This window comes from Oncorhynchus masou, chromosome 10 (genome assembly GCF_036934945.1).
Source record: "Oncorhynchus masou masou isolate Uvic2021 chromosome 10, UVic_Omas_1.1, whole genome shotgun sequence".
Taxonomy (NCBI): domain Eukaryota; kingdom Metazoa; phylum Chordata; class Actinopteri; order Salmoniformes; family Salmonidae; genus Oncorhynchus; species Oncorhynchus masou.
This window is the reverse complement of record NC_088221.1, coordinates 33,058,821-33,073,287: the sequence shown is the minus strand read 5'-3', so window position 1 is coordinate 33,073,287 and position 14,467 is coordinate 33,058,821. Positions and strand designations below refer to the sequence as shown.

The 14,467-nt window shown below is 41.8% G+C and overlaps 1 protein-coding gene and 1 long non-coding RNA gene across 3 annotated transcripts in view; both read left to right on the top strand.

The window, feature by feature from the left end:
* The first annotated feature begins 728 nt into the window (after nt 1–728).
* LOC135546984 (uncharacterized) lies at nt 729–1,687 on the top strand. Its single transcript, XR_010456654.1, has 3 exons — nt 729–1,047; nt 1,285–1,321; nt 1,555–1,687. It is a non-coding gene; the product is annotated as an uncharacterized LOC135546984 (long non-coding RNA).
* Nucleotides 1,688–2,849: 1,162 nt separating this feature from the next.
* Nucleotides 2,850–14,467, top strand: part of LOC135547554 (ubiquitin-conjugating enzyme E2 E3) — a 57,453-nt gene continuing 45,835 nt past the window's right edge. Inside the window, exons 1-3 of one of the 2 annotated variants that reach the window (XM_064976659.1) lie at nt 2,850–2,988; nt 4,181–4,400; nt 5,761–5,811. In XM_064976659.1, the coding sequence (XP_064832731.1) occupies nt 4,192–4,400; nt 5,761–5,811 (260 nt within the window). In that variant the 5' untranslated portion in view covers nt 2,850–2,988; nt 4,181–4,191. Of the gene's footprint in view, nt 2,989–3,072; nt 3,183–4,180; nt 4,401–5,760; nt 5,812–14,467 lie in introns of those variants that run through there. The other variant, XM_064976660.1, reaches the window with a different exon arrangement.

Genomic DNA, 14,467 nt, shown 5'->3' with positions numbered 1-14,467 from the left:
TGTAATATTATTCCTCTTTATTCCTGTATTGTTCGTTTGCTTGTTTGATGACTCTGTGAAGGTCATAGTGGAACTTCTTGTACTTGTTCCTGTCCTCGGCCATAGCCTCAGGGTGGGGACAACGTCACCTTCGCAGTGGGGACAACGTCACCAGTGCATGTCCCAATGAAGCCGGTGACGGAGGTGGTTAGCTCGTTGATGTTATTGTCTGAGACTCGGAACATATTCCAATCAGAGCAAGCAAAGCAGTCCTTTAGCATAATCTCTGATTCTGATTACCATTTCTCAACGGAGCAAGTCCCGGGTACTTCCTGCTTCTGCTTGTAAACAGGAGTTTGGAGTCATGATCTGATTTGCCGAATGGGGGACAAGGGAGGGCCTTGTATGCTTGATTGTGGGTGGAGTAACAGGGGTCTAGGACTTTATCGCCCCTAGTGGCGAAGGAGACGTGTTGATGGAAGTTGCTTATGTATAGCCTCTTGCAGTTTGTTAAGTGTCAGCTTGTTATTTTTCTTTTCCTGAGGTGGTATGCATACAACCGTTACGAAAAGCTGAAAAAGCTGAGCTGAGAACTCACTCGGGAGGTAGAAGGGTCAGCTTTTTACCATCAGGTATTCCAAGATGGGTGAACAATGGGTCAAGACTTCCACTGTGCTCAAGTCAGCACACCATTTGTTTTTGTTGAAGAGGCAAACCCCTTCCCCTCTCGATTTCCCTGACTCCACTGTCCTGTCCGCTCGGTGAATGGAGAATCCGTAGAGTTGGATAGCCATGGGAGATATCTTGTCTGAAAGCCATGTTTCAGAAAAGCAGAGAATATTGCAGTTACCAGAGTCCCGTTGGTTGCAAATCCGCGATCGGAGGTCATCCTTCTCATTATCAAGTGACTGGCCAGTAGAATGGAAGGAAGAGATGGCAGGTTTTCCCTTCGCCTTAACCTCGGCAGGACTCCTGCCGTTTCCAATTGGAAACTCCCAAAATTGGGTCAAAATGACAGAAAGAATACAGGGCAGATGATTCAAATTCAAAGTTGAAGCCAGAATTGAGGTAAGTAACTGCCAGGTTATTGTTAAAGTTATTGTTGGTTATAAGAAATAGCGGATACAGTTTGTGAAAATAAAATAAAAAATAAATGGCAAAAGAATCACAAAATAGCAAAGTTGTGTCGGAACTAACAAAACGGCAGCCGTACAGTGCAGTGCCATCTCAGAATATTAACTGAGCTACAGAGGACCATGATCTACTCCCAATGTAACCGTTTGTTCATTCTATTCTATGCTCTAGATTTCTCTCCATACTGTACATCTGATTCATATCATGGGTAAGTTGAGCCTTGTATTTCACTTTTATGACATCAATAGGAAAGCAGGAATCCATGCAGCTCTGTTTCCCTTTTCTTTCCCTGTTGTCAGTGCGCTGTAACAGACGATAAGGCCCAGACGTCAGACACTTGCTCTCCTCTCCTCCCTCAGGGGAGAGAGACATGGGGAGCGCTAGCCAGCTCTAGCCACACAGCCAAACCAAACAATCTTTCTATTCTCATTTCCCCTCCAGATTCTGAGAAGGAGCCATCAAAGATTCTGAGAAGGAGACATCAAAGTGTGTTGCAGCTGATACTGAAGCCAACACTGAGCAATTGTATCATTTTTGTCTACTATCTTGTAATTACAATGGCATGACATGTACTTAGCAAATCATTCACTGATAATGTGTTTTCCCCCTCTAGCAATCAACTATCTGTTTATCTGCCACGTTCAAGAGTTGCAGCTCTTCCTCCTGTTTGCACATGCATCCTATGGGAGCTGCGGAAGTCGCAACATTTGCTGATTTCACCTCTCTTCCCTGTGAGTGAGTGGCTGACAACTGCACATACCAGCCTGCCATGACAGTGTGTGACTTATTTCTGACTCCTGCGTTCTTCATGTTGACACCTGACACCCTGGAGCCCCCTTTTATTTGTTTAGTTTAACCAAGCTGTCATCATGGCATTCATTTGAATGTGTGTATGTGTGTAGTGCAGAGAGGTATTCACAAATCAATTCCAATGTTTGAGGTTGTTGGCTATTCTTTCATGCTTCTGCCCTCAACCTTGACATAACTCAAACTACAACTGTGTGACCTGGCCTTGGAGACAGAGCCTGTTCAAGACCCAGCAACAGTTTACTATATCACACAGATAACCATAGGTGCTTCCTTTGCCTCTGAATGAATGGGTCAATGATAAAGTGCTGTAAACAGTCAATAGAACTGTACCTACAGTAGCCTATTCAAATGCCACTTCCAATATAATCAGTTCTCCAATTATGATAAACATTTTAAATGAATTCTATGATGACACTATATTCTATTAATTATTAACATTTCATGTAAAATAGATGCATGTTCCATGATAGAACACAATTAGATTAGGTTTTTGGCCTATATATGTAATAAATTGACAAGTATTTGGCAACTTTCAATTTTTTCCAAAGATATACTATTACAGCCTTGTTTATGTACAATGTATCCCTTCTCCCGTTCCATGAATAGCTGCAGTCAAGGCAATAATCACAGCAAACTTTCACAAGGCAATTATTCAACTGTAGTAAATAATAACATACCAAGCATTGTTCCAACCTGTGTTATGTAATTCCCCTCTGCTGTTTAGAATCTCCAAAACAACAATAGTCCTACATGTGCTCCCTTACTCAAACGAATATCAGAGGACTGCAAGAAGTGACAGCCAGTTGATTTCGTGCCGTTTGCTCCATGACCATAATTTGGAAGCGAGAGTGAAAACGAACCCCTTGACTCAATGGACCCAAAGCAACGATTGACTCACTCGCTATCCAGCGCCACCTGGATTCCAAGCCAGTACTGCAGCATCTCCTTTCCTTCCGATTCTCCAATGTCCACAGCTTGGCCGGAGCTTGTCGTCTTCCCGGCTCCATTTCCACCGGATTTTTAACGCTCCAACCCGTCTCAGATCAAGACGAGACCACGCCAAAGGTAAAGAAGAAGCTCCAATGATCCGGGAGAGTCTAGGTTAGGCGGAGAAAGATCGTCCTTATTTGGTGTTTTCAGCGCTGTCGTGTTAGAGGGAGCTTGCTCGGAACTGACTTCATGCATCAGTTGGTACACCATGCTGATACTGGAGTGTCTCCGACCATAACAAACCTCTCCGTTCTACAAAGGATACTAAGGTCGGATTCGAACCATTTATCGTTCCTTAGAATGCGTCAAATGACTTATAATCAATATGCTCATATTCGTCGGGTATATACGATTAATGTTCTCCTAAAGTGAGAGAAACATGCTGTGTTTTATTTAGCTCGCCTGCATGCCCTGCGAGCCCCCCTTACTGCAAATAGGTGCAATTATGTTTTCCCTGCAGCTCTTCATTCGCATTCTCCCAACCAATATTCGTGCGCTGGTGACTGTATGCTGTTTGAGTGTTCTGTGTTGTTTTCCCCTATTGCTTGGCTTTTGACAGATACAGCCTTCGGGAATCTCACCACAAAACGAAGGTAGCCTAGTAACGTTAGTAGTCACAATGACTGAATCCGAGCCTGCTTTTATTAACGACAAGGCTACAAATGAGCTGCGATAATGTAGCCTAACAATATTTGCACTCGTGTTACGGTTCTGTTGGGGGGATTATTCAAAGCAAATTGGACCGAGCTAATGGAATGATTTTAGTGCTCCTTATCTAACCATCTAGCTTGCTATAGGCGTGTGGTGTGACCATTATGGAAACATCGTGAACATCGTTTGTCCTTCAAAATGACAGGAATTTTAATTAAGTACTCTAATGGATTTTATTTATAAATAGTCTATAGCTATTGTTTATAAACAACTTTTGATGAATAGACGGTAATGTTCAACATCCAACCATTTAAGTCGACAGCAGGACACAGACTCTGAGAAATGAATACTAATGTAGGCTACGAACCAAAGACCAACCCACAAAGGGGTCTACCAGTCCAGAGAATAATGTAAAGTTGAGGTATGATAACCTACCTGTCTGATGAGCAGCATCTCTCTCTCCGTATGTATGTATGTATGTATGTATGTATCCCATTGATAGATCCAATTAAAAAGTGTCTATGCGTTCTTTATGGGGCGAAATATATGTCCAGTGAAAGGCTATATGTCTATAGATGCTGATCAGTTTGATAACTTTTCTGTCTTTCGTTTTTAGGGGGAATCAAAATGTCCAGTGAAAGACAGGGACGGTCAGATGACGAGAGTCCAAGCACCAGCAGTGGTAGTTCTGATGCGGACCAGAGAGACCCGGCAGTGCCGGAGCCCGAGGAAGTGGAGGAGAGAAAACAGCAGCCCCCCACACCTCCTCAGCAACAGAAGAAACCCACCAAATTATCCAGCAAGACTACCGCCAAGTTGTCCACTAGTGCTAAAAGGTAATGTCTTCATTATCATAATCACTGTATTCTTACAATCAGGGATACTGTAGTCTACATGATCCTTCTGTTAAACTGAGTAGCCTAATGAATGATTTATGGTTAATTTATAATGCTTTAATCCTTTGAGACACAAAGGAGAGATATTTATTTTTGAATTATTGTTGTTCCTGTGCCAAATAAGATTGTTAAAAACAAAAGCCATGCAAGTACATTATCATAGTAATGCCTTTATTTGGTTAATTGGTCTATTGTCGCTGGATATGCATCGTTTGTCAAGTTAGGCTACAGGAGCAGAGCAGGACTTAATATTACTTGTTCACATCTAACTTAGCTTATCTGAGGATAAATTGTTTTGAGTTCACATACTTGTGATGGTTGAGTATTTTAAAATAGGTGTTTTCACGCTCACAGTTGATGTCTTTCCTGTGTTGCAACCTGTGTTTGTGTGGTTGTAGAAAACTGTTTCTAAGTTTGGGGAGAAAATGGTCAAAAATATTTTTATGACAAATGTCCTTTTCCTCTTATTAGGCCTATGCAACTATATTTAGTGTTGGTAAGAGGAGAATGATCACTTTAACGTCCAACTAATAAATATAAAGCAGTTGCATGCAATTTTATCCGAGCTTCAAAAAGAAATTAACTTGTCTACACGATAGTCTTAAAAAAGTACTAACAGTAGATGAGAAAACAAATGTATTGAGTGGCAAGTATGTCAAAATCCTCCCCTTTTCTCCCTTACACACCGTTAATAATGCTTTATTAACAGCACTCTACTCAGCTCTCTGTTTAAAGGCCCTGTCAAATATACCCAAGGTCCTCCCCCCCTCTCCCTCTCCCTCTCTACCTCATTTGCATATAAGCTTTAAAAGAAAATATTTTGTGCTAAAAGTGACTGGAATGGGTGGATAAGCGGCGGGATAGTAGGTGAGGGGGCTAGCTTTGTGCTGGGGTGAGAGGGTTGTGTTGGGGTAAACGGACAGGGAGTAACGAAGGAGAGAAAGTTTTGCTGTTCTGGGCTTCGGGTTCTGCCTGGGAGAACAAAGAGGAAGCAGCCATGTTAGCTGTGCTGAGCGGAGAGAGAGGGGGGGAGGCGTGCAGTTAGAGCATCGCTGGTAGAGGGCAGTGTAAATCTCTAGTCTCGAGCTGTAAACTCTCTTCTCTTCTCACAGCTTCTGTTTTCCTCTCTCATTTCTCTCTCTCTCTCTCTGACAGCAAAGACCACGATAGAAACAAGTCTGTTGACTTCAAAGTGTTTTTAGTGTGTTTATTGTTCATCCCTCCAGTGTAGTCCTGTACATTATTTCTCTCACAGCCCTCTTCTCACAGCTTCAGCACATGTCTCATTTCTCTTCCACAGAATCCAGAAGGAGCTCGCTGAGATCACTCTAGATCCACCACCTAACTGCAGGTATGGCAAAGATTTCATATTCATTTATTTATACTCTCAGTTTATGCACTTTTTGTTGATAAGGCTTAAAGGAGTCAGCATGCTTCAGGTCGGCTGGTGCCTAGCCGAACTGTGCTAGTCGAACTGAAGGAGTGTGCTTGCATCCTCCCTTAAAATACCTTCGCTTGAAAAACGATTCCTCTTCCTCAAAATAGTCATAATTAATCTAAGATAACACAAGAAATCTGTCATAAATGTTGCAGTTTTTGCCGAAGAGATCTTAGTCGTGCAATTTGACATCTAACTAAGATGTTTGGTGCAGTATTTTTCTATGAAAAAATGTGCATGAAAACAAGTCGTCCCCCGTTGAATGACAACAAAGACTTTATTGAAGAATTTCTACTGTTGACCAATCACCGAAGAAGGGGAGTGGACTTCGTCTCCGAACTTTGACTTGCCTCCAGAAAAAATGTTGTGTACCCGAACAGCCGTAAAAACCCTAGCCGAAGTCCAAAACGAACAAAAACGCCACAAAATGTAGTCATAATATATGCACAAACTCTGCCGAACTGTTTTGGTTGGGAAGCATGCAGACACATTAATTAAGGCTGCCTCTTATGTGTTCCGCTGTCACACAAAACTGTTGCAGATATATTTTTTTTACTTATTGTATTACTATTATAGTGTTGTAATAGGACATTTATAATATTTCAATGCTAGGCTTCAAAGCAAAGACTGAGAGGAAAGTCTGGTGTGGTGGTTTTTGATGTGTTAAATCATTTATGTTTAGCTTTGGTCTTTGCACTGTCATGTTTTTAATAATGCAACAGATGCTGCATTTACGCAGACTGTCTTATATTCCATCTTTTGTAACGGGGTTGACATAGATTTGTGTTTATAACAGAGTTGACATAGATGTGTGTTTATAACGGAGTTGACATAAATGTGTGTTTATAACGGGGTTGACATAGATTTGTGTTTATAACAGAGTTGACATAGATGTGTGTTTATAACGGGGTTGACATAGATTTGTGTTTATAACAGAGTTGACATAGATGTGTGTTTATAACGGAGTTGACATAGATTTGTGTTTATAACAGAGTTGACATAGATATGTGTTTATAACAGAGTTGACATAGATATGTGTTTATATCGGAGTTGACATAGATATGTGTTTATAACGGAGTTGACATAGATATGTGTTTATAACGGAGTTGACATAGATATGTGTTTATATCAGAGTTGACAAAGATATGTGTTTATATCCAGACTGTATCACAACCGGCTGTGATTGGGAGTCCCATAGGGTGGCGCACAATTGGCCCAGCGTCATCAGGGTTTGGCCGTTGTAGGCCGTCATTGTAAATAAGAATTTGTTCTCAACTGACTTGCCTAGTTAAATAAAGGTATCATTTTTTTTTTATGACAGAGTTGACATAGGTATGTGTTTTATAAAACAGATGTGATGCTGCAGATTCAGTGCAATTATGTTTAATTAGTGAATGTATGATTTTATGTTTTTGATGACCGCAGAGGAATTTTGCTTTAGATTCTTTTTACTGTTCATTTAATGAAACATGTTTTTGGGAGGTATTTTTTGCGGTCTGTTTGTAAAGATTCTTGAATGCCATTTTGCCAGTCTTGAGTCTCCTGTAATTGAATAGCTGTCATGCAACCTGATAAACTTTACAATACTTTGCTTACTGGGGTGGGCAATCATTCTTTAATCAAACCAACAGATACCGGCAGAGGGTATTTTCACTGTTTTTCTTATTGCATTTTAAATGTTTACAACCAAGGAGAAATTACACACAGTGACCAAATGATTTGGATTGCATTGAGTTTGAGTTATCCCTCCAAATCTGTGTTTCATCCATGAAGTCGGTTAGCCCTAATGACTTTGACCCTGGCCCGGGATTTTCCTTCTAGGATTTATTCATGAAGCAGCACTATGACATATGGTCTTTGTTTTGTTCTTTAGACCCGGGGTTTAAAGGGGGGGTTTTGGCATTCTTTAGACTAGCCCCTTCACCCCTCTATTGGGCTGCAAACATTAATTATTTCCTGTTAAACAAACCTCACCATGGCCACTCACCCTTTGAAAGACCCTCTCTTAAGACGCCGTGTGATATGATTCATGTTGCAACAATATCACACTAAGATTCGACATGAATTCCTTTGACTCCACATTTGTGGTTTTAAATTGGAAGCAGTGAGTGTGTGGTGTCATAGACTTGATGTAGTTTCGGCTGCCTTTAGTCAAGAGCCATTTATCAGAAACTACTTTGCACAAACATTCTGTTGTCTAAAAAGCTGATGTTGCATGTATGCATCGGTTAAGTTAACCTTCGCCATGCAAGACTTCCTTACTAAGATGTAGCTCAGGTCACTGTATCCCTGTGAGGACGTGGATCATGTACCACTGATCAGCAAGATGTGGCTTAATGTCTGTGGGTGAATGTGTGCTCCTCCTCCGTTTCCTGTTGTGGTAATGCGGTATTGGTGAGCTCCAGCCCACACCGTGTGTCTTCTGAATAGAAAATCGGGGGATCGATATCGTGCCGCGGCACGACTAGGGGATTCCTGAGACAACGTTGATAATGGTCATTGACAATGCAGGGATTTGATGGCCTTTCATGGTCTGATCCTCTGCTCTGCGCTGTGCACTCTCAGAGTAGAAGTGGTGATGTAGGATCAGTTTAGTCTTTCAGATCATTATGGCTATCATAAAATGGACAGGGGGCCCTGATCCTGTGCGTGTTCTCAGCAGAAGGAGATAATAACCCCACAATGCCTATATATCAGCTCCATCCCTGGCTCATGATTTCCCTTTCAGTTAGTAGGACAGTCAGTCAGTCTGGTTGCATCCCAAATAGCAACCTATTCCTTATATAGTGCACTACATGTGAGGCTCTGGTCAAAAGTTGTTTACCGTATAGGGAATAGGGTGCCATTTGGGATGCAGACTCCGCAGTGCGTTGTTTACCTGGAGGCTGCCTGGGATGTTACATTAATTTGATGATAATGCATCACATTTCAGCAGCATTGCCTGGCCTGGACATATCATGGAAAAGAAAAAAGGTACCTGGATCTGGTTTCAGTTGTTTGACCTGTTCGCTGTTGTCAGTTCGGTTGCATTATCAACTATCAAGTAACACACATGCGCACGTGCACACATACCCACACACACAAATCTGTCATTGTGCCCTTGAGCAAGGCACTTAACCCCAATCGCTCCATGCACGCTGGACAATGGTGAACCTGGCCATGACCCCACTCCCAGCAGGTGTCTCAGGGGGGGTTGGGATTTGCAATGAAACACATATCCATTACACTCTTGTACAAGTGTCCACCCACAAGTGTGTAACTGGACAAATATAAGCACCCCCCAAATTAAATTATTATAATGACTAATCTAAGTGCAAGCTCACCTGCAATTTGACACTAAGAAATACAGACTTAATGGACTGAATGCCAAACTTAAACAGATTAATTCAAATATTGCCTGCGTTCTGCTAGTCCACATTGGCCAGTGACTCGTTCCCTCTAGGAAAAATAAACATTTTATATTTGATTAATCATTAACCCAAATACTTATTATACCTGATGGATGAGGGATATCCTGGTTTCTATGTCCCTGTTTATGCTGATAATATTGTATAGTAATGCAGACATACCGTATATTACCGTCCAATATCATCCAATATTTCCCCACTGAGAAACACTAATATTGCTTGTCAGACCACACATAAACATACATATTTATGATCAAAGGACATGCAGTGAGCTCGAAAAGTATTGACAATTTATTACATTTTTGGGGCTCTGTACTCCAGCAAATGATACAACGACTATGGGATTGAAATGCAGACTGTCAGCTTTAATTAAAGGGTATTTTTATACATATCGGGTGAACTGTTTAGAAATTTCAGCACATTTTGTATATAGTCCCCCCATTTTAGGGGAACAAAAGTATTGGGACAAATTCACTTATATGTGTGTTAAAGTAGTAAAAATGTAAGTATTTGGTCCCATACTCATAGCATGCAATGACTACATCAAGCTTGTGACTCTACACATTTGTAGGATGTATTTGCTACATCAAGCTTGTGACTCTACACATTTGTAGGATGTATTTGCTGTTTGTTTTGGTTGTGATCCAGATCATTTTGTGCCCAATAGATATTCATGGTAAATAATCTACATCGGCTACAGAGAGCGTGAACACATAGTTGTCCGAAACAGCTGGTGCTCTCACACATCGGTCAGTGTTGCTTGCCTCGAAGTGAGCATAGAAGGCATTTAACGTGTCACTAGGTGTCACTAGGCAGTGTCACTAGGCTCGTGTCACTAGGCAGCTCGTGGCTGGGTTTTCCTTTGCAATCTGTGATAGTTTGCAAGCCCTGCCACACCCGACAAGAGTCAGAGCCAGCGTAGTAGGATTTGATCTTAGTCCTGTATTGACGCTTTGCCTGTTTGATGGTTCGTCAGAGGGCGTAGAAGGATTTTTTACAAGTGTCTGGATTAGTGTCCCTTTCCTTGAAAGTGGCAGCTCCAGCCTTTAGCTCAGTGTGGATATTGCCTTTAATCCGTTTCTTCTGGTTGTGATATGTATAACGGTCACTATGGGGATGACGTCGTCGATGCACTTATTAATGAAGCCGGGGATTGACGTGTTGAACTCCTCAATGCCATCGGATGAATAGCAAAACAGTCCTGTAGCTTTACATCCGCTTCATTGGACCACTTAAGAATTGAGCGTGTCACTGGTACACAGAAAAAAATGTGCTATCTCAAACCTAAATGGGTTTTTTGGCTATCCTCATAGAAGAACCCTTTGAAGAACCCATTTTGGTTCCAGGTAGAACCCCTTCCCTAAAGGGTTCTACATAGAACCCCAAATAGTTCTATCTGGAGACAAAAAGGGTTCTACCAGGAACCAAAAAGGGTTATCTTATGGGGATAGCCGAATAACCCTTTGTTCTTAGAGTGTACTTCCTGTTTGAGTTTTTGCTTGTAAGCCGGAATCAGGAGGGTATAGTTATGGTCAGTTTTCCCAAATGGAGGGCGAGGGAGAGCTTTGTATGCGTCTCTTTGTGTGGAGTAAATGTCATCTAGAGTTTGTTTCCCTCAAGTTGCACAGGTGACATGCTGGTAGAAATTAGGTAAAACCGATTTAAAATTTCCTGCATTAAAATCACTGGCCACTAGGAGTGCTACCTCTGATGAGCATGTTCTTGTCGGTTTATGGCCCTATTTAGCTTGTTGAGTGCAGTCTTAGTGAAAGCATCGGTTTGTGGTGGTAAGTAGACAGCTACTAAAAATATAGATGTAAACTCTCTTGGTAAATAGTGTGGTCTACAGCTTATCATGCAATATTCTAAGTTTGGCATTCAATACCTCGAGACTTCCTTAATATTAGAGATCGTGCACCAGCTGTTGTTAACAAAGATACATACACCCCCGCCCTTGAGTTTACAAGACGCTGTCGCTCTGTCCTCGTTCAGCCACGACTCTGTAAAGCATAATCTCGAACTGCGCTCATCTAGTTTGTTCTCCAATGATTGCACATTCGCCAATAAAACAGAGGGTAGAGGAGGTTTATTTACTCGCCTCCGTAGTTTCATCAGGCTGCCCCCATGTCGGCCTCTATATCTCCGTTTTTTCCTCTTCCGCGTGTCGTGGATTAGGGGCAGGTCCCAGATGAGCAGTATGTCCTGCGCGGCCGAGTCATTGAAGTAGAATTCTTAAACTAAATCGAGGTTAGTGATCGCTGTTCTGATGTCCAGAAGCTCTTTTCAGTCATAGGAAACAATGGCGGAAACATTATGTACAATAATAGATCAGAAACACACACAACAGCAGAATTGGTCAGTAGCCCTTAAATCGTCCGATTTACATGTCAGCGCCACACTACTAATCAATACATTTGCAGAGAAAGAGAGAGAGAGGTGTTAGAGGAAGCGAGCGAGAGAGAGAGACAGAGAGAGAGAGAGAGGGAGGGAGGGGGAAGGGGAGAGAGGGGGGGGAGGGACAGCATATTCAATCTCCTTTTTATGCATCGTTATCAGATTCCTCTTTATGAGGGAGGGAAGCCCAGAGTGTGAAAGTAGTGGTTTTGTGACTGTATTATGGTCGGTTGTTAACATTGCATGGAGGTGAAATAGTTTACTACACTACAGGGTTTATAATACAGTATTAAAGACACCTGACTTTAAAAAGCAACCATCAACAGCACTAGAAAATGGATTGAACCATCTATATCTGCCCTGCATATCTCACTTGAAAAGAGGATGTCAATCTCAATATGACTTCCCTGGTAAAATAAAGGATACATAGTAATTGAAATGATTTTGTTAAAGATACAATTGTGTGGTTCAAATTCCCAACTTTAGGTCCATGTATACGTTGGAGCTGTTCTTGTTGTTTGCTTGTCTTGTGTATTGATAGTTAATTCTGCATGGCGGGGTAGATTTCACCATCTGTCCATCCCTAGCTCTCTTCTTATTAGGAAACAGCAGGTGGAAAACATCCATCCTTTTCATCATCTGGTTTCCAGGGGGATACTGTTGAAGAATAATTTAGGGATATTATCAAAATTATGAAAAAGCCTACTCTTATTTATCCATGTTCCATTTATTTATTCATACAATCTAGTTTGTATGTAATTGGTAAATGAGTTGTGTGATTGGTGATCTGCTCTGCATTTAGCCTACTGTAGTTCAGAAAGAGATCAGGGGAAGAAGTATTGTTAGTGTGTATGCTACGAGCTTAAAGAAAAAAAGGTTTCCAATGGGTTTCGCCATAGGACAGCCATTTTTGGTTCCAGGTAGAGCCCCTTTTCATTCCAGGCAGAACTATTTTAGGTTCCATGCACCTGGAACTGAAAGGGTTCCACCTGGAACCAAAAACTGTTCTTCAAAGGGTTCTCCTATGGGGACAACCAAAGAACCCTTTTAGATTCTAGATAGCAATTTTTTTTCAAAGTATATAGACCATAGTCAACCAGAGAAACTCATACCCCTCAACATAGACAAGTATTCTATTTCTCTTGTCATTATTGCACCTAGATGAAGCAGTGCATTTAGAGTGGACTATTAAGAAATATGATGCTGTCCTGTTCATCCAAGATGATCCACCTCCAATAAATGTTTAAAGAAAGCTCTAGGCTGGAACTTGTCATTAAGGTTTGATGCCCATGTCTGATATGAATAAGAATGAGTTGATAGTCATGCTGCTGGCAGTTATCTGCCCTGTTACTTTCTCAGCTGTAGTGAGCGTCTTGGACATTCTACCCTGCATTACTGACGGGTCAGCCAGTGAAACATTGTTTCCATGTACATGTAAGCCACAGTACATGTAGGCCCCCTCCTCACTCCTTCCTTCACTCTCCTCCCTCCCCCCTTCACTCCTAAGACTGCTAAGAAGGTTATTCTGTCCTGTCAACACTATACCTGTGATCTTGTGTGGTGTCGTGGGTTAAATTCCCGTTGGGATTGTATACACATGCTAAAAATCGCATGCACTCGCCGTACTGTAAGTGGCTTTGAAAAGAAACTAAGTGCCATGCGTTATTTAAGTTATAATGCCCGAGATGATGTTGAAGGCCCGGCAGACCTTGCCAATATATCCTCCAAACACCGGCTTCGAGGGCATTATCACTTTTATACACCGGGTTACCAACATATTCAAATAATGATTTCCATTCGGAAAGTATTCAGACCCCTTTACTTTTTCCACATTTTGTTAAATTACAGCCTATTTCTAAAATGGATGACATTTTTACATCAATCTACACACAATACCCCATAATGACAAAGAAAAAACAGGTTTTTATTTGAGCTAAAAAATAAAAATAAATTTACATAAGTATTCAGACCCTTTACTCAGTACTTTGTTGAAGCACCTTTGGCAGCTATTACAGCCTTGAGTTTTCTTGTTTATGAGGTTTTCTTGGGTATGACACTACAAGCTCACACCTGTATTTGGGGAGTTTCTCCTGTTCTTCTCTGCAGATCCTCTGAAGCTCTGTCAGGTTGGATGGGAAGTGTCGCTGCACAGCTATTTTCATGTCTCTCCAGAGATGATCTGGCTGGGCCACTTAAGGACATTTAGAGACGTGTCCTTAAGCCACTCCTGTGTCGTCTTTGCTGTGCGCTTAGGGTCGTTGTCCTGTTGGAAGGGGAACCTTTGCCCCAGTCTGAGGTTCTGAGCGCTCTGGAACAGGTTTTCATCAAGGATCTTTCTGTACTTTGCTCTGCGGGCTGTTATGTTCCTTATACTGACGAGTGGCTTCCGTCTGGCCACTCTACCATAAAGGCCTGGTTGGTGGAGTGCTGCAGAGATGGTTATTCTTCTGGAAGGTTCTCCCATCTCCACAGAGGAACTCTAGAGCTCTGTCAAGAGTGACCATCAGGTTCTTAGTCACCTCCCTGACCAAATCAAATCAAATGTATGTATTTATATAGCCCTTCTTTCATCAGATGATATCTCAAAGTGCTGTACAGAAACCCAGCCTAAAACCCCAAACAGCAAGCAATGCAGGTGGAAAGCACCTAGGCTCTTCCACCAAGATGTATCAGTTTGACCGTGCGGCCAGCTCTAGGAAGAGTCTTGGTGGTTCCAAACTTCTTCCATTTAAGAATGATGGAGGCCACAGTGTTCTTGGGGACCTTCA